The 18118-nt window shown below is 47.3% G+C and overlaps 1 protein-coding gene across 4 annotated transcripts in view; it reads left to right on the top strand.

Moving 5' to 3' along the window:
- Window positions 1-18118, top strand: part of LOC137429121 (mediator of RNA polymerase II transcription subunit 13-like) — a 302240-nt gene that overhangs the window by 61241 nt on the left and 222881 nt on the right. For all 4 annotated transcript variants that reach the window (XM_078779570.1, XM_078779572.1, XM_078779571.1 and 1 more), the window contains exon 4: window positions 16647-16730. In XM_078779570.1, the coding sequence (XP_078635696.1) occupies window positions 16647-16730 (84 nt within the window). The remainder of the gene's footprint in view (window positions 1-16646; window positions 16731-18118) is intronic.

The following is an 18118-nucleotide window of genomic DNA, read 5'->3' as shown; positions in this document are numbered from 1 at the left end:
CAAATTTCATGCAATTCGGTTGAATACTTTTTGAGTTATGCGATTAACATACACACACACAGACATACAAATAAATACACAGCGATCAAAACATAACCTTCCGCTTTTGCGAAGGTAATAAATGAGTGGAGGTGAGCAGTGGTTCTGGATTTATGCAGTTTCACTAGGAGGGGCTTGTTGGTGGACCACGTAGAAGAAAGGGTTCCGTTGAGAGAGACCCGTTGGCTCCGAGAGTTGGAGGAAGTCAATAATCGAAGAGTGGTGTTGGTCCTGGATTCCATAGGCAGACAGTTTTGAGAGCAGGACAGGATGCCAGAATATCGAATCGAAAGTTCGAGTTATGTCAAGAGACACGGCTCTGATCGCATGCCTGATATTGAGGGCCTCCTCAGCATGTCCAAGGTAGAACAACCTGGTCTGAATCCAAATTGATGATCTGAGATGAAGTTGTTGGAGAAAAGGAATTATTTTATGTCAACTGCGATGATAGATTCCATGTCCTTGATGATTTGAAGTAAGCTAATTGTTCTGTAGTTGAGGGGATACGTTTTTGCACATTTTAGCTCACCTGGAACGAAGTTCAGGGGAGCTTATGCGATGGTGCGTCGTCCGTTCGTTAGTCCGTCTGTAAACACTTTCAACTTCTCTGAAACCGCTGAAGGGGTTGTGACCAAACTTGGCACAAATGATATTCGTTGTGTTGTGACTAATGTTTGTTCACTGCATTTGCTTTCACTTGCTTTCTTCTCAGAAACGAGACACAATTTCAATAAAACATCAGCACAACCTTCATCACCCATGCTGTACCAATGTTTGTTCAAGGCATTAGAAAAATTGGGGTCTGAGGAGGTATATGGGGTTGAGGGGTGGGAGGGGGGTTGCCCCCCAAAATAGGTATTTTTTTTGTTTGTTTGTTTAAAGTCTTATGAGTATGTTGGTATGATTCTTCATGCTACCCTGTCTTCATTGAAATTGGTTTAAAATACCTGTAGTCAGTGCAGTATACTGATTATTCTATTAGTTGTGCACCAGGGGTATTGCCCCTATGCTTATGGCTTGCTGTGATGTTGGCTGATTTCCAAGCAGATGTAAGATGACTTGTAAATGGCAGTGTGAAAGGACAGAGAGAGGAAGTAAGAGCAGCAAAGCATGTTTATAAGATATGTGAGCTGATGCCGCCCAGTCCAGTTGCAGAGGCAGGAGCAGAGTCAAGGGAGCCTGAAACTTTTCTACCTTCTCAGATGCAAGAGACACATAATCCAAGGATGGTTGTGTATAACTTGGAAGAGAGGGGTGAGAGGGGTGAGAGGGGAGAGAGGGGAGAGAGGGGAGAGAGGGGAGTGGGAGGGGAGTGAGAGGGGGAGAGAGGGGAGAGAGAGAGAGAGAGAGAGAGGGGGGGAGAGAGAGAGAGAGAGAGGGGGGAGAGAGAGAGAGATGGGGAGAGAGAGAGAGAGGGAGAGAGAGGGGGAGAGAGAGAGAGGGGGGGGGAGAGAGAGAGGGGGTGAGAGAGAGAGAGAGAGAGAGGGGGGGGGAGAGAGAGAGAGGGGGAGAGAGAGAGAGAGGGGGAGAGAGAGAGAGAGGGGGAGAGAGAGAGAGGGGGAGTGAGAGAGAGGGGGAGAGAGAGAGAGGGGGAGAGAGAGAGAGGGGGAGAGAGAGAGAGGGGGAGAGAGAGAGAGGGGGGAGAGAGAGAGGGGGAGAGAGAGGAGAGAGGGGGGGGAGAGAGAGAGAGAGGGGGAGAGAGAGAGGGGAAGAAGAAGAAGAAGAAGAAAGAACTTGGAAGTTGGAAGAGAGGGGAGTGAGAGAGGGAGAGAGAGAGTGGGGGAGAGAGAGACTTTTGCGTATGCGCAAGATTGGAGGTCACGTCTTTTCGAAGCTGTCCATGCGCTCACGCTTTCGAAGTTAAGTAATTTTTCACAATTGTGTTTTTGTCGAAACTGTATCTATCTCTCGGTGTGTGTACCTATGGTGTGTCTTTAGGAAGATTCTCGGTGTTAATTTTTCATACCTGTATACAAAATCGTCGGTTAATTCGTGTCGCGTATTCTGAGGCCTAGTAGGCTATCGTGTCCGACCTTGAAGCTTTGTTTTTCTTTCAGCGGTCCGTCGATTGTGCTGCAATTACTTTCGTTCTCTGTTTTTGTCCCAGTCTTTCACCCCATACTTCCTTGTTTAAAATCTCAACTCAAAAAATAAAAACCCCCCAAATTTTTTTTCCTTCTCTGTTCTTATTCGTTTATTCGTTGTTCTTATTTGTTCGTTCGTTCTTCGATCACGTTGTTCATGATCGCGTGATCACGTTGTAAAAAATGTTTAAACTTTCCCCTGAAAAACTGTATTCTGTCGTATATTATAACACCTTTTTCTTCTTCTTCTATAAAAGGATGCTTTCGACTTGCTCACCAAATCTATTCATTCCAAAAAAAATTTCCATCTCTTACAGTTCCTTTTTTCTACATTCCCGAAACTCTCCTGCACTCCACCCCTCCTTCAGCGTCCTCAAACGTATTTTTGACTCAAAGGTCTCAAGAAACTCATTTTGCAATAAATGTTCGTTTCCCATTAATCGTACACTTTTCAAAATCCAATCTCACCCCTCCCCTCCAAATCTTCCCCATCACCCCTTCCCTCCAAAACTTCCCCATCACCCCTCCCCTCTAAAACTTCCCTATCACCCCTCCTCTCCAAATCTACCCCCTTGCTCCTCCCCTCCAAATTTTCCCCATCACCCATCTCTTTCAAATATTCCCCCTTGCCCCTCCCCTCCAAAGCTTCCCCATCACCCATCCCTTTCAAATATTCCCCCTTGCCCCTCCCCTCCAAATCTTCCCCATCACCCATCCCTTTCAAATCTCCCCCCTTGCCCCTTCCCTCCTAAACTCCCCCCTTCCCTCCTAAACTCCCCCCACACCCCTCCCCTCCGAGACTCTCCCTCGCTCCTCCACTCCGAGACTCCCCTCTCACCCCTCCTCCTCAAAGCGTCCTCCCCGCTTCTGCCCCCTTCCAACTTTCACCTTCATCTCCCCCAACCTTCTGCCTCGCTCTTCCCCCTCCTCAAATAACACCTCACTGTGCCTCACCCAGTCACCCAATCACCATCAAACCTTTTGTCCGCCCCATTCTTCCCTTTCTCCAAGCTATTCTGAAATCTCTGACACACCTTCAACAGCTCACCCTACCTCTTCCTCCTTTTCCACATCTTACCCAACACCTCCCTCCCCCCCCCCTGTTCTGTATCCGATGCTCCCCCTTCCTCTTCATTAACGGTATGGACCTCAAACATCCGGGGCCTTCGCATGTCTCTGATTCCTTGGTATCTCTCACAGGTTATTCCATACTCCGGTATGATAGACCTGAGCCTCGTACTGGAGGTGGGGTTGCTATCTTTATTTTAAAAAACTCTCCTCCTCACTCGTCCTGCACTGCCCTCTCTCCACCTCACCCCCAGGAATACCTTTGGCTACGGCTTCCCCTTCGCTCCCACCTTTTGTTCATATGTGTGTTGTACCGTCCACCAAACAGTGATGACTCCATCTACATCTCGCTGTCTGATAATATGGACCAACTTCTATCTACCCATCCCAACTCTCTCTTCCTCATATGTGGTGATTTCAATAATTGTCACCATGCCAGTTGGCTGGGTGTGGGTACCTCTCTCACCAGCCATGGCTCTTCAGCAAAGGACTTCTGCGACTCACTGGAACTGACACACTCTGTCAATTTCCCGACCCGGATCTCAGTCAACGGAGCATCTTCTCTTCTGGACTTGGTTATGACTAACTTCCCTGAAAATGTCTGCTGCTCTTCTTCTGCTCCAATCGGCTCATCTGATCATGTGCTTGTTAAAGTGGACATCTCTCTGACCATTCTCAGAGAGCCTCCTCAGCGTCGACGAGTCTGGCATTTCACTCAGGCCAACTGGCACGGTCTTCAAGAAGCCATCAATCATCTGGACTGGTCTCCCATCTCTACCGCCTCTGACATCAACTCATCCTGGGAATTCTTACAAAGTAAATTGCTCTCTCTCATGCACAGATTTATCCCATCTCGTCTTCAGTTGTCATACCCTTCCTCCCGTCCATGGTACACAGAATCTTATGGTGAGGCTGTTGCCCAGAAACAACTTGCTTTCGTCTCCTGGAAAGCAAATCCAACGGAAGGAAATCTCATTTCCTTTCACAAAGCCCGAAACAAGTGTGTGTCCACCCTCAGGAGAGCCAGGAAAGAATATCTCTCCGTTCTCAAGACCGAACTCTCTTATCTGTCTCCCTCTTCCAAATCCTGGTGGCATCTGGTCAAATCTGTTTCTGGTGTTTGTTCCCCCTCCATTCCCTCCCTCACCTCAAACGGCTACACGGCTGACTCCGCACGTGAAAAAGCTGAATGCCTCAACTCTGTGTTTACCTCTAAATCTTGTGTCCCAAACCCATCCCTCTCTGTACCCACCGTACCCAGTCGTACCCAGCTGCTCCTGGAGTCTGTGTCATTTCCTCCTGACAAGGTGGAAATGTTTCTGTCAACCCTCGACTCTGATTCTGCAACTGGACCTAACGGCATCAGCCCACGGGTCCTAAAAGCCTGTTCTTCCGCTCTTTCACTCCCTCTCTGTTCTCTTCACCCTCTCTTTTGCTCAAGATCATCTGCCATCTGCTTGGAAATCAGACAACATCACTGCTTTGCACAAAAAAGTTGCAAAAACAGATCCTAGCAACGACAGACCAATCAGCCTTCTCCCAATTATCAGCAAAGTCATGGAATCCATCATTGCTTCAGATATGAAATCTTTCCTCTTCTCCAATGGCTTGATCTCTGATCATCAATTTGGTTTCAGACCTGGTCACTCTACTCTGGACATGCTGCTTCTGCTTTCTCAACAATGGATGGAGGTCCTCAATGCCAAACAGGAAGCTTCAATATGGTCAGGCACCCCGCTCTGCTCACCAAACTCTCCTCCTTTGATATCCATGGAAATCTCCACGCATGGCTGGCGGACTTCCTCTCTAGTCGTAGTCAACGTGTGGCCCTGAATGGGTTTCTCTCATCTCCTCTTCCTGTTCAGGCTGGAGTTCCCCAAGGCAGTGTTCTGGGCCCTGTGCTTTTTCTGGTCTTCATCAATGATCTCTCTGACTCTCTTGAAAATCCTCTCTATCTCTTTGCTGATGACTCTACTCTCGGTCGCTCCATTCCTCATCCCTCAGATCGGCAGTCTGCAGCCTCCTCACTCTGCAGACCTGGACAAAATCACAGACTGGGCAAACAAGTGGAACATGTCTTTCAATCCTGACAAATCTCACACTCTTACGATGTCTCTCCGAAAAGACTGACTGGACAACCCTCCCATCCTCTTTCTGAATAATCCTCTCCAAGAAGTTCTGTCACTGAAGCTTTTGGGTCTCACTATCTGCCATGAGCTTTCCTGGGAAAACCACATTTCAAATCTGGCCTCCAAAGCCAGTCGCCGACTGGGCATACTCCGTCGTGCGAAGTCCTTCCTTGGCACACCTGAGCTCCTCACCACATACAAGGCTTTCATCCGCAGCTCAATGGAATACTGCTCTCCCCTCTGGGCTGGTGCTCCTGCCAAACACCTAGCTCGTCTTCACGCTGTTGAAACCAAAGCGTTCAGAATCATTGGAATCTCCCGCGATGAAGCTAACTCCAAGGGCCTTTCACTCACTCACCGCAGGCAGGTTGGTGGTCTTTCCGTCTTCTACCGACTCCTCTCTGGCCATGCCCCCCCAGCTCTCTCTGGGCTCTGTCCCCCAAATATTCCTACAGGTCACACAAGATCTGCCTGCAACCTTCTTATGGTTAAACTGCCAAAATCAAGACTCTCTGCTCACCTTCACTCCTTCATTCCTCTTTTCTCCTGCCTCTGGAACAAACTCCCTCACTCTCTTCAATCCCACTCCACCCTCCAGGTCTTTAAAACAGCTGTTCACCACCATCTCTTATCTTCCCCCATCCAAAACCTTGATCTTTTCTACCCCCTGCTAATTTCACCCCAAATCCACTTTTTTGAAATACCAACTTCTGTCCTGGAAGTCCTTGGTGGTCCTTGTGTTTTATACTTCTCCCACCCCCCCCCCCCTTCCCACGCCTCCTCCCCCCAAGCCCTCTCCCTCCCACACATCTCCCCGCTCTCAAATGTTGTGTTTGTGTGCTTCCCCTTCTCTCCCCATCTTGTCTTCCTCTCCCTCTTTTGATATATTTTGTTTGTCTGGTTGATTTGTTTGTGAAATAAATGTTAGCTCTTTCACGAGCCTCGATTTAGTATACAAAAAAAAGAGAAAAAAAAAGAAGGGAGAAAGTTTGGGACATAAATTTTTGAAGCAAACACAGAATTGAGCCATTCTGCCTTCTCATGAGTGGAGTTGGCTGTGGTGACATTTGAAGTGAGTGAAGGGATGGGAGGGGAGCATATACCAAAGACAGACTTGACAGGGCACCACCAGGTTTTAGAGGAGGGAGACAAGTTTGAAAGCTTATTCTTTAGATTAGACAGATGTTATTTTCTGACTCTCCAGAAAGTAGACAAACACTTCTTGCAGTATTTGTGGAATGATCTGAAGTTGCCTTCCGTTGGATTTTCCTTCCAGTAGGACAATACAAGTTGTTTTAAAACAACTGCCTCTCCACAGGATTCAGAGTACCAAGAGTGAGAGAATGGGTAAGACGACTGAAGATAGAATAAATCTGTGCATAATGGAGAGTAGGTTTCCTTGGAAGAATTCCCAGGCTGAATTAATATCGGGGGGCGGTCGATAAAGGAGACCAATGCTGTAGTGTGATGGCTGCTTGCAGTCCCTGCCAGTTTGCCTGAGTGAACTGCCAGACCTGCTGGTGCTGAGGCTGTTCTTGGAGAATGGCCAGAGAGATGTTGACTTTCTCAAGCACATGATCAGATGAACCAATTGAGGCAGAGGCCTAGCAAGATACATTGGCAGGGAAGTTGGTCATCATCATATCCAGAAGGGAAGATTTGCCATTAGGAGAGATCCTGGAGAGAAAATTCACAGTGATTCAGTCCCATGGCGTCACAGACGTACTCCGCAGAAGTGCCATGGCTTGTGAGAGAGGTACCAACTCCCAGCAAATTAGCATGTTGACAATTGAAGTTGCTATTTTGTTACTTAAATGTGTGCTCAACCATTTATTGAACATGCGTGGTCTGTTTTTGTTCAAATTTAGCACAGGCACAGCATATACGTGCACCTCACTTAATTTTGCTATCTGACCAAATATGGCTAATATTCTTTGGCTAAATATGGCAAATATGGCTGGAATTTTTTTTTTTTTTTTTTTTTTTGCGTTTTATAGGTATAGATTATACATGGGTCATTTTTCAGCTGGGCTGACTCCACCCCACTGATTTATACCCATTGGCTGGACAGCTGGCCTGACCATGCTAATAAAAATTATGCGCCACCATTCCATGAAGCACCACAGATTGGCAGGCCTCAGACCACCTGGGTGTTAGTCCATGGCCCAATGCCATTGCAATGAACCCACGTATATGATTATGATGTATTGTATGTGCTCATAAGCCGTACGCATGGTTTTGCTTCATGTTTGTACATTGGGTTATTTTTATTATGTTCAGCAGATAGTCATGCCTCAGGCATTAGGCCTTAGGCCTGGGTGTTACTCCAGTCACCTAGTGCGAATGGAAAGTTCCCAGGTGTATAACCATGATATATACTATCCTAGCAAAGGTGTCCCACATTGCCCGGCAAAGCAGTGTCGCTTTGTGACTGGAATATTAAGAGAGGGGACGTGGAAAGAGAGGCCCCTTTTCTCACAACATTTCCTCATTATCCTTTAAACTCGATCTCTCTGTATTCTCATTCTAAACAGCTCATCATTCCAATCAGAGATTAATACTATACCATTAATATAACAAAATACAATGTTACAAACACTTATGACAGCTCTGGTGTTGGTTTAACGGTTAGGGTGCTGGCTTGGGATCCGAGAATCCTGAGTTTGAATCCCGGTCGATCATTGAATTAACGCCAGGGAGGTTGACTCAGCCTGTCATCCTTCTGAGGTCGGCAAATTGAGTTTCAGCTTGCTGGGTTGAATGAGCCATTGGGGTATCCTGCGTCGGAGTGGCGACCCATCCAGGATTGTGCCCAATAGCCAAGGAAGCTGCTTTGGCAGCCCGATGCATCGTCACGGTGCAAAGAGGAATGTTCATCATCATCATCAAACACTCATGAGGTAAACGAATATAAATGCCGTTCTGACATCCGGGTGGAAACTCAAAATCATAATTGTATTGAGAAATTTATGAAATCTCCCATCCTCCTTAGGACACCGCTGGGACCCCAAAAGGTTCCACAGAAGGTTTGGCGGGCTCGTCCCAAAACTGAGGGAGTAATTCAGGGACGAACGGACGGACACTCCTATTTTTAATATAGAATTTATGTGCATGTGCACATGTATAAGATTATTTACTTTCCATCATAATCTGTGTAACCCTGGTGTTGGGCTAGCGGCTAGGGTGCCAGCTTAGGATCCTAGGATCCTGGGTTCGAATCCCGGTCGATTGCTGAATTAACGCCAGGGGGGTTGACTCAGCCTGTCATCCTTCCGAGGTCGGCTAATTGAGTACCAGTTCACTGGTAATTCCCTGGTTGTCGTAAAAGGCGACAAAAAGGGTTGGCGGCAGGAAGGGCATCCGGCCGTAAAACATTGCTTCAAAAAGGGGACCGAAAAACAACGGCAACCACGGTCCCCGAAAAAGGCCAACCCCCGCTTGCGGGGAAAAAATGGCCTCTAAAGGTTTTTTTTTTTGTTTTTTTTTTTTTCCCCCATCATAAGCTGTGTATTGTTTTTTGTCACTCCTGACATATCTGTTCAACTTGAGTGCAGGGTTATTCTAAGTTCTGTAAACGGGCATGGATTGCCCTTGTTTATTTGCTCCATAAATCTATTTAAAACCAAAATACTTCAATGTGTGTGACTGTTGCATATCTCTTCAGAAATTATTGTATTTATTGTTCACTTGTGAATAAATGTTTATCAGATCTAGTTTCTACTTTTCCTGCTTTGTGTGGGTATTCGGTACGGTTGGTTCAACACTTTTATACCTTGTTTGTTGTCCATTTTGTTTTGTTACTTGTCAACCTTCCTTTGCTTTTCGTCCAAATCTTTCCCAATCTCCAGCCTCCTTTTCCTTTTTCATTCCTGTTCTGGGGGAATTATTATTATTATTTTAAACTAGCCGAAACCCGTGGAACATCCACGGAAGGGAGGATGTGGTGTATAGATAGAGTGTACCATTATGGATGGCATAGGGGATTTGCTTGTCCGAGTAAGAGTTAGGAAGAAAGATGAGAATGAAGAGTGCATATATGAACAACGATCGCCGACACCGGCACAAATGCATGCTCTGGATTGTCCACTCAGTGGACGGCTTGCTGTCGCCTTCGACTGTCCAATCAGATGAGACAGCTGGCTTAACGTCCTCTGATGCGACGTCACACCTGCGAGGTATCAGGAGGCGGGAACCGAATCCAAAACAGAAGCTAAAGTAAAGACCATCGGAGATCTCCTGCGGCAGCGTTTCTAACCGATGTGGTAAAGTACAGTACGTACAGTAAAGGACATTCTCATTGATCCGTTGATTAACTATAACTGACCTGCGCCGCCCTGCTCTAGCTCGACATGTTAGCAGGTACTCTGACCTTTTTCACAACTTCAAATGGCGTTTCATAAAATCCTGCTGTGACTCGACATGCGCCGCACCGTAATCATTGGCTCATAAAACCCTACACTGCTACAGAGGATTATACTACCACCGTAAGTCGGCACTTGGTTGTCCACAGAGGGAGGGAAGAAACACACCATGTGGAATGAAAAACAAAATGCTTTAAAATATTCAAGAAAAACATTTTTTTTCATTTAATATTCCGTAAGTATTTATTGTACGACTAACGATTGTCAAAATAAGAACCTGCTTTGGGCAATTGCACACTATACCGTCGAGGCCGCTTTTACAGAATAAGAAGGAAATAATTAAATTAATGCTTTCCTATTTACATCGTTGAGTCGGTACGTCAAAAAATCATTTTTTAAACCTGTAATCACTGGTTGTAGGGAATGCAGATTTGACGATCAGCTGATATATGTGTGTGTGTGGGTGTGTATTTTAGACTTGGACAATATAAGAAGGAAAATTGCTTTGCAATACATGCCCATTTGCAAGTTTCAGATCAATATCAGTAAGCAGTAAGCACGGCCCATTATTTAATGACACCACTCGACTGTCCAATCAGCAGACGGCTCGCATTGCCTTCGCCCAGCAGACGCCAATACGATGGCGTCGAAAGATGGCGTCGTATCGGCCGTTAATCGGATGCTTTTGGGCCCCAAAGTCGACTAATTCAGATTTTTCGAGTCTGGCTGTACGTGATAAACAAAGAGCGCGGTTCGTAGATCGTAAATCCATCAGTGCCGTGGGCATCGGGTCACTGGGTGCGGTGTAAAAGGGATAACAAAGTCCAGTCCTTACGGTATTATTATATAGATAATGGTTATATGTTGAACTATTCATTATCTTACTTTATATTGATTGAAAATTTAAAGTAAGATTATGAATATTTAAATTTTTAACCATTATTTATTTAGCTTATTTTTTGTTTTCCCTTTGTTGTTGTTGTTTGTTGATAGTTTCCAACAATAGGTTATAGAAGGCTTGCATTTTCCCAGCAAATCCTTTCCCAAATTGTTATTACTTTGTAAGTTTGATTTATCAATCTGAGCAAACGAGCTGTGTTTTGTGCGTTACGATATAATATACTTAAAGCTTGTGCTACATCCTTTGCCCATCCCTTTGAAAAGCCAAGCATTGATTTAGGTCGTACGCAAGAAATTAGCATTCACTGTCTTGTAACAACTTAAAAGCATGATAAACTCGTCATCAACGTTGTTATTTAGCATGAACATTACCAACGGATTTTATATGACTTGTGACAATAGCAGACCGAAGGATTGGCTGTTTCTATCCCGCATCATGGCACGAGCAGCATACGATTGCCTTTGATTCGTAAAACGAGGACCTCGGGGAAGCGTTGCCCTTACAAGTAGTGACGTCAAAAGGATAACAGCACATCCTGGGCTGTGAAGCTCATCAAAAACCTAACTGATGCACAGCTTGCCAAGTGGATTGTTGTAGGGGCTTGTTCATTTTGCAGGTGTTTATCACCTAGGGGTGCTGCGGTTCTTCTCCCCCTGACCTTTGCTGCAACATGTACTAACAGTCGTCCAACTTTTGTTACCTGTGTCTGAAAGTGATATATTCTCTTGTGGCCAAGTACTCTGGGCTGATGTAGAATGCACAGCGCAAAGTGTTGTTCTTGGTACAAACTCTTACTCGGTTCTTCTCAAATGGCTGTCGCATTAAATTGCTGCGTTTGTAAACATGAAAGTTTTAAAACGTTTCACTGTGGTTCATGAAAGAGCCTATGAAGGTGAAAGCCAGAAGATTTGTTTTAAGTTCATCAGCACAGGGTGTGCGATTGCTTTTATTTTCCTTTTTCAATAATATTTACCAAACCATATAAATGTTGTTTTTGAGGCAAATGTACCAAATTATTCTTTTTTTTTTCTTTTTTTTTAAAGAACAGCTCACCATATTTCATATAATGTTCATGTTTGTTGTGTGAACAAAAGGAAGACTCGTTAAGAGAGACACGGTACGGTGAGTGTTAGCTTTACTGTGAGGAGAAAGTCAGCTTTTGCAGGACCATAAGCATGCTTCATAAAGCTCACCATGGTGAGCTGTCTTTACCCACCAGTAAGGCTTGTCAAGCGAGTATCGTTGCTTTCCATTCACATAACTGATTGGACAAAGAGATGTCCATGAAATGGTGCTATTTTGGTGTTGAATGAATAACTTGCAAGTTACTCATTATTCGCCAGTTATTCAATCAAATTGGTATTGAATGCTCGCAAGTGCAACACAAAGGCAATTTGGGTGTTTCTTCCAAGCCCCTCGGGAGACGCTCTACCACGGCCCTGGTGCAAGTCCCTGGTACGACGCTCTGCCATGACCCTGGTGCAAGGCCTTGGTACGACACTCTGCCACGGCCCTGGTACGACTCTCTGCCATGGCCCTGGTGCAAGGCCCTGGTACGACGCTCTGCCATGGCCCTGGTGCAAGGCTCTGCCAAGATCCTGGTGCGACGCTCTACCAATGCTCTTGTGCGACGCTCTGCCCAGGCCCTGGTGCAAGGCTCTAGCAAGCTCCTGGTGCAAGGCTCTACCAAGCCCCTGGTACGATGCTCTGCCACGGCCCTGGTGCAAGGCTCTGGTACGATGCTCTGCCAAGACCCTGGTGCGATGCTCTACCAAGCCCCTGGTGCGATGCTCTGCCAAGTCCCTGGTGCGACGCTCTCCGAAAGCCCTGGTGCAAGGCTCTACCAAGACCCTGGTACGATGCTCTGCCAAGCCCCTGGTACGATGCTCTGCCAAGACCCTGATGCAATGCTCTGCTAAAGCCCTGGTGCAATGATCTACCAAGACCCTGGTGCGACGCTCTGCCAAGCCCCTGTTATGCTCTACCAAGCTCCTGCTATGCTCTACCGAGACCCTGGTGCGATGCTCCACCGAGACCCTGGTGCATTTCTTTGCCAAGACCCTGGTGTGATGCTCTGCCAAGACCATGGTGCGACGCTCTGCCAAGATCCTGGTGCGATGATCTACCAAGATCCTGGTGCGACACTCTCCCAAGCCCCTGTTATGCTCTACCAAGCCCCTGCTATGCTCTACCAAGCCCCTGCTGTGCCCTACCGAGACCCTGGTGTGATGCTCTACCGAGACCCTGGTGCATTGCTCTGCTAAGACCCTGGTGTGATGCTCTGCCAAGACCATGGTGCGATACTCTGCCAAGATCCTGGTGCAACTCTCTGCCAAGATCCTGGTGCGATGATCTACCAAGACCCTGGTGCAATGTTCTGCTAAAACCTTGGCGCAACACTCTATATAATCTGACCTGGTTTTGTGCTGTTTTGTTTTTATGGATTATTGAGCTGTTTTTGACCTCTATTTAGTATCTGTATTGTGTTTCTTTGTTGAATGGTGCCATGCACTTGCACCAAGCTGCCTGTGGCCTCGTCCCTAATCGCATATGGCTGTGGTGGTTTTACGCTTGTAAATGAACTCGAATTGAGGGAGTGTTCATTTGCACAAAGCTCCTCTTTTCTGGATGTTCAAAACAGCGCTTTCCCTTGCACTATAGGTTGCAATACTTGTGTAGAGAGTAAGACGAGTCAAGCAGCTGTCGGTTTGTCTTGCTAATAATCGATGCCTATAAATGGGCATAGCCCATTGGCATGTGATGTTTCTTAATAGAGCAAGAACTGTTCTCGGGACAAGGCGAGAGTGTGATTCCCGCACCGATGTCTGCTGCACATTAATCCTGATTTTGCTCTTGGTGAACTCTTATGCTCGCTGGCTGCTTGTGTTGTACACGTGTGTATATACTTGTATATTACACACACACACCAGCCTTGCGGTGGGCCCCGGTTGAGTATGACTTTGCGTGTATGTCTTCAAGTCCTCTTGCCCCTCTTCAGGCCGAGGGGCATGTAGTTAGGGTTGAACAGCCACAGATCTTGTGTGGAATGCAGCGTCGCACCAGCACCGGCGGCAGAACGACATTATCGGCTTTGGTCACACGCACAGGCAAATGCTTCCACGGCTTGGATTAACCCCGCACAGCAGCTCTGCATAAGGACTGCAGAGAGGCCTTTAATTAAACGGTTACGTTCATTGGGGAGCGCACTCCTGCCTAATTGGTGTGATAAGCTCTGACTAGGTGTCTGCTTCGGAGGCTCGGTGGCCGTGTGACCGGGAAGGTGCTACACGAGGGGACAGAGCGACGGTTCGGATGAATGGTGACACCGGGCGGCGGGTGCGGCGGCATCGTGTCTACCACCGCGGCATCGTGCGGCGTGTGCAGAGAGAGCAGCACAACTGCCTGAATAATTCATGATTCCCAGCATGGCAGGATGGACAGGGGACAGCTACACAGACTGCCATCACTGCAGTGCTGGTTTTGTTAATAACGGTGCGTTGCTTGGGGAAGAGTGGGGGTGCCCTCTGATTTGGATTTGATCCTCTCACGTCTGTTTAAAACTGCTTTTTATGGCTGAAACGCGACACTATGCATGTTGTATGGTCCAGTAAGGAACGTATACAAGACCACAGCACTCGATGAGGATCTTCTGTCAGACGCATGGGACACTTACACGTATGTATCCGTCCACATATCATACCACTAGTTTATGTCCACGGCTTGCACCCACTTTTACTCATTGGTGGGCTGGAGAGATTTTCACAGACTACTTCAAATGGACAGCATTTGTTTTTAACGTTTTAAAAACTTTTTAACGTTTTTTAAAACTGCTACGTGTCAAAGTGATGGAAGAATAAATCTGAAAATGCAGAATTGTAAACGTTATATAAACTAGGAAATTACATGTTATTGGTGTTCCTTCATATCAGCTTGTGGCCCTGGCCTTCATGATTCAAGCCCTCTGTGATTGTGGGACATGCAGCTTTGCGTTGGGATTGGCGCACCCGTCGCCTACCTTGGGCGTGGGGTCATTGCCCGTCCCACCGTTCAGTGAATCCACGTGCCATGCCATGGGTCTATCGCACGGCACCCATGGTCCGCATGGGCATTGCTTCCACTCGGGACACGGGCTCGTTTCACATTTGCTGATTTGCGTTCAAAGTTTGCGTAAGCGAAGGGATTCGTTTATTATTTGTTTATTTCACAGCACTGTAAGGCTGTAAATTCTGTAATCCTGTTTTTATGGCTGTTCTTGCCATGGTTGGGACCATTTAACAAACGACAGGTGGTGAAGGTGTTAGTTACGGAACTTGTGAGCTGAGCATTGAAAGCTTGTTTATTTGTGGTTGTACAATTTGTTAACACCTCATGTTTGTGGCCATTAAACCAGTTTGGCATGAGTTTTGCAACCTTTGGGATGGGAAATTAATTTCGGGATAAATTCCTTTAGGGGCAGGACGTTGTCTGTGTGTTTAAGCCACCCTGTATTTATCGGACACTCGGAAGTCTAATTCCCCCATGGCCCCCATCTCGGTGTGCCTAATTGCCTGTTGAATTGGAATGGCCATTGTACCACTTGAATGTTGGCATCGGCCTCCTTGGAGGTGAAAGTAGTTGAATCATTAAAGACGTCTCCTTGCTTACCACAAGCGGTGTATAATGTACATACATCCCTTACCTTTTTACACTTCTGACTGCACATGTACATTGAGCTGTCACCGCTCTTTGCCCTCATGGACTTCACTTTTAATGGACTTTGACATGGTGTGCACACAAGGGCTTATGCAGTCTAACAGATGCACACCATAACGAGGTCATGTTATGTATATCAGGTAATATTGGGCGAATGCTTTGGGAATAGGAAGAAGGTGATTAAAACCATCAGTTTGGTTTTGCTGTAACATAAGTGTGAAGCCTTTGCTTTCTTTTGTTTGTCTAATCTCTTCATTTAATCATTCACATTATTTGATGTTTTGCCTTTTGTAATAATTTTATCATTTGATTTGATACCATCAAAAATGCGATGTATATAGCTGATTTTTTTTTTAATGGAAATTATTTCAAAAAAATGAGTGGATGGGAGAGTGGCTGGATGAAAAGAGAGGGCCTAGCTGGAAAGAGAGGGCCTGGGTGGAAAGAGAGGACCTGGCTGGAAAGAGAGGACCTGGCTGGAAAGAGAGGACCTGGCTGGAAAGAGAGGACCTGGCTGGAAAGAGAGGGCCTGGCTGGAAAGAGAGGGCCTGGGTGGAAAGAGAGGGCCTGGCTGGAAAGAGAGGGCCTGGGTGGAAAGAGAGGGCCTGGCTGGAAAGAGAGGGCCTGGCTGGAAAGAGAGGGCCTGGTTGGAAAGAGAGGGCCTGGTTGGAAAGAGAGGACCTGCCTGCGAAGAGAGGGCCTGGCTGGGTGGAAACTTTTTTGGATTATATACTGAATTGAGTGCGTCAAAGGCGAGGTAAAAGGACGACCGTGCTTGTTGGAAGCCCGAGGCAAGTCTTTGCTGATGGCAAACATTCCCTCAACCTCTCAGGCTCAGCATGGAATCTAACTATGCACAAAAGTAACCGGTCCAGCAGCTGGAAGCCGGGTTAGTGTCAGCAGGAGGAAAGGTTTTTATATGAGGGGGGTGGGGATCTATTGTGGAAATTTTCAGCGTTTAATTTAAGGGTTGCACAGGGTTGAGCTCAAACGGGCTGAGAATATATCAGAGAGAGAGAGAGAGAGAGAGAGAGTGAGAGAGTGTGCGAGAGAGAGAGTGTGCGAGAGTGAGTGAGTGTGAGAGTGTGTGTATTTCAGGAGGAAGGGCGCATGGGTTAGGTTTGGTTTGAAGCTTCCAATCGAGTGATTGAAAGCAAGAAACGGTGAAAGGAAATGTAATGTTCCGATTTGTGGGTTTGTGGGAAGTTTCTTTACAAGACTTAGAGACTGCTTTGCTTGTGGCTTGATCAGGCTTTCCTTGCATTCCATGTTGTTGAACATTTTATCTTTCCTTGGTGGATGCGCATTCTTTCCTGGTTGCTACCACTTGGTGCTGACATCTAGTGGTGTGTGTTTGGGTGTCCCATCATAGGTGTCTCTTCAACAAGAAGTTTGTGAGGATCGGAAAGTGGTTTGTCAAACCACACGAGAAGGATGAGAAACCAGCACAGAAAAGGTGTGTCCATCTTTGTTTGTGTGTGTGTGTGTGTGTGTGTGTGTGTGTGTGTGTGTGTGTGTGTGTGTGTGTGTGTGTGTGTGTGTGTGTGTGTTTTATTTATTACTAGCAGAAGTAGCGGGGGGGGGGGAGGGGAGGGGAACGGGGGGGAGGGGAGAAGAGGGGGGGATGGGGCAGGTGAGGGATGGGAGGGGGGAGAGGGAGGAGGGGGGATGGGGAGGGAAGAGGGGGGGATGGGGAGGGTGAGGGATGGGAGGGGGGAGGAGGTGGGAAGGGGGAGGGGAGGGGGGGACCCGGCAGAAGTACCCGGCATTGCTGGGTGGGGGAGGGCAGGGGAGAAGGGTGGGGGGAGGGGAGGGGGTAAAGGGTGGGGGAGGGGAGGGGGTAAGGGTGGAGGGGGAAGGGAGGGGGGAGGGGAGGGGGAGGGGGAAAGGGAGGGGGGAGGGGAGAAGGGGAGGGGGTAGGGTGGAGGGGGAAGGGAGGGGGGAGGGGAGAAGGGGAGGGGGTAGCGTGGAGGGGGAAGGGAAGGGGGGACGGAGGGGGAAGGGGGAGGGAAGGGGATGGCCAGTCAACAATGACGTTGCAGTTCTCATGGTCGGAGAGCAGCACAACAATCGGACATAGTCCTGCATATTCGCAACAGCACGAAGCGGATTTTGGAGACTCACCGATCCTGTGACGTCCTCCAGTACCGGCGTTGCCGGGCGGGGGAAGGGAGACCCGTACATTCCCAACCCGTACATTCGCCCTCTCGACTCAAGCTCACTCGGACAAAAGCCTCGCACAAATTACACCGTGAAGGCCCAATGGTCATGTCTATGCCACAAATCACGGGCGCACTGAATTGAAAATATATAGAACGCTCATACTCCCTGAAAAGTGAAGCCGCCGTGTCGCCATCTTGGTCAGCACGACTCGACCAACTCGCTTCGCGGATCTCGTTTTGTGCGGCAATAAACTGCTCCAATCGGTTACGGAAGGGTTGTGGAAAGACGTTTCACAGCCGTTTCAAAGACATTTAATTCATATCGCACAAAATCGATACAAAACACGATCGCATAAAAGGTGAAAAAACGTGTGACGTGTGACGGGATGGAACATCACGTGATCGCTCTGAGCGAAACGGCTCGACCAACTCGCTTCGCGGATCTCGTTTTGTGCGGCAATAAACTGCTCCAATCGGTTACGGAAGGGTTGTGGAAAGACTTTTCACAGCTGTTTCAAAGACATTTAATTCATATCGCACAAAATCGATACAAAACACGATCGCATAAAAGGTGAAAAAACGTGTGACGTGTGACGGGATGGAACATCACGTGATCGCTCTGAGCGAATCAGACTGGCGGCGGTAATGGAACATCACGTGATCGCTCTGAGCGAATCAGCGA

The sequence above is a fragment of the Myxine glutinosa genome, chromosome 6 (assembly GCF_964187855.1).
Source record: "Myxine glutinosa chromosome 6, kmMyxGlut1.1, whole genome shotgun sequence".
NCBI lineage: Eukaryota > Metazoa > Chordata > Myxini > Myxiniformes > Myxinidae > Myxine > Myxine glutinosa.
Note: the sequence above shows the minus strand (reverse complement) of the source record. Positions and strands in the feature narration are given on the sequence as shown.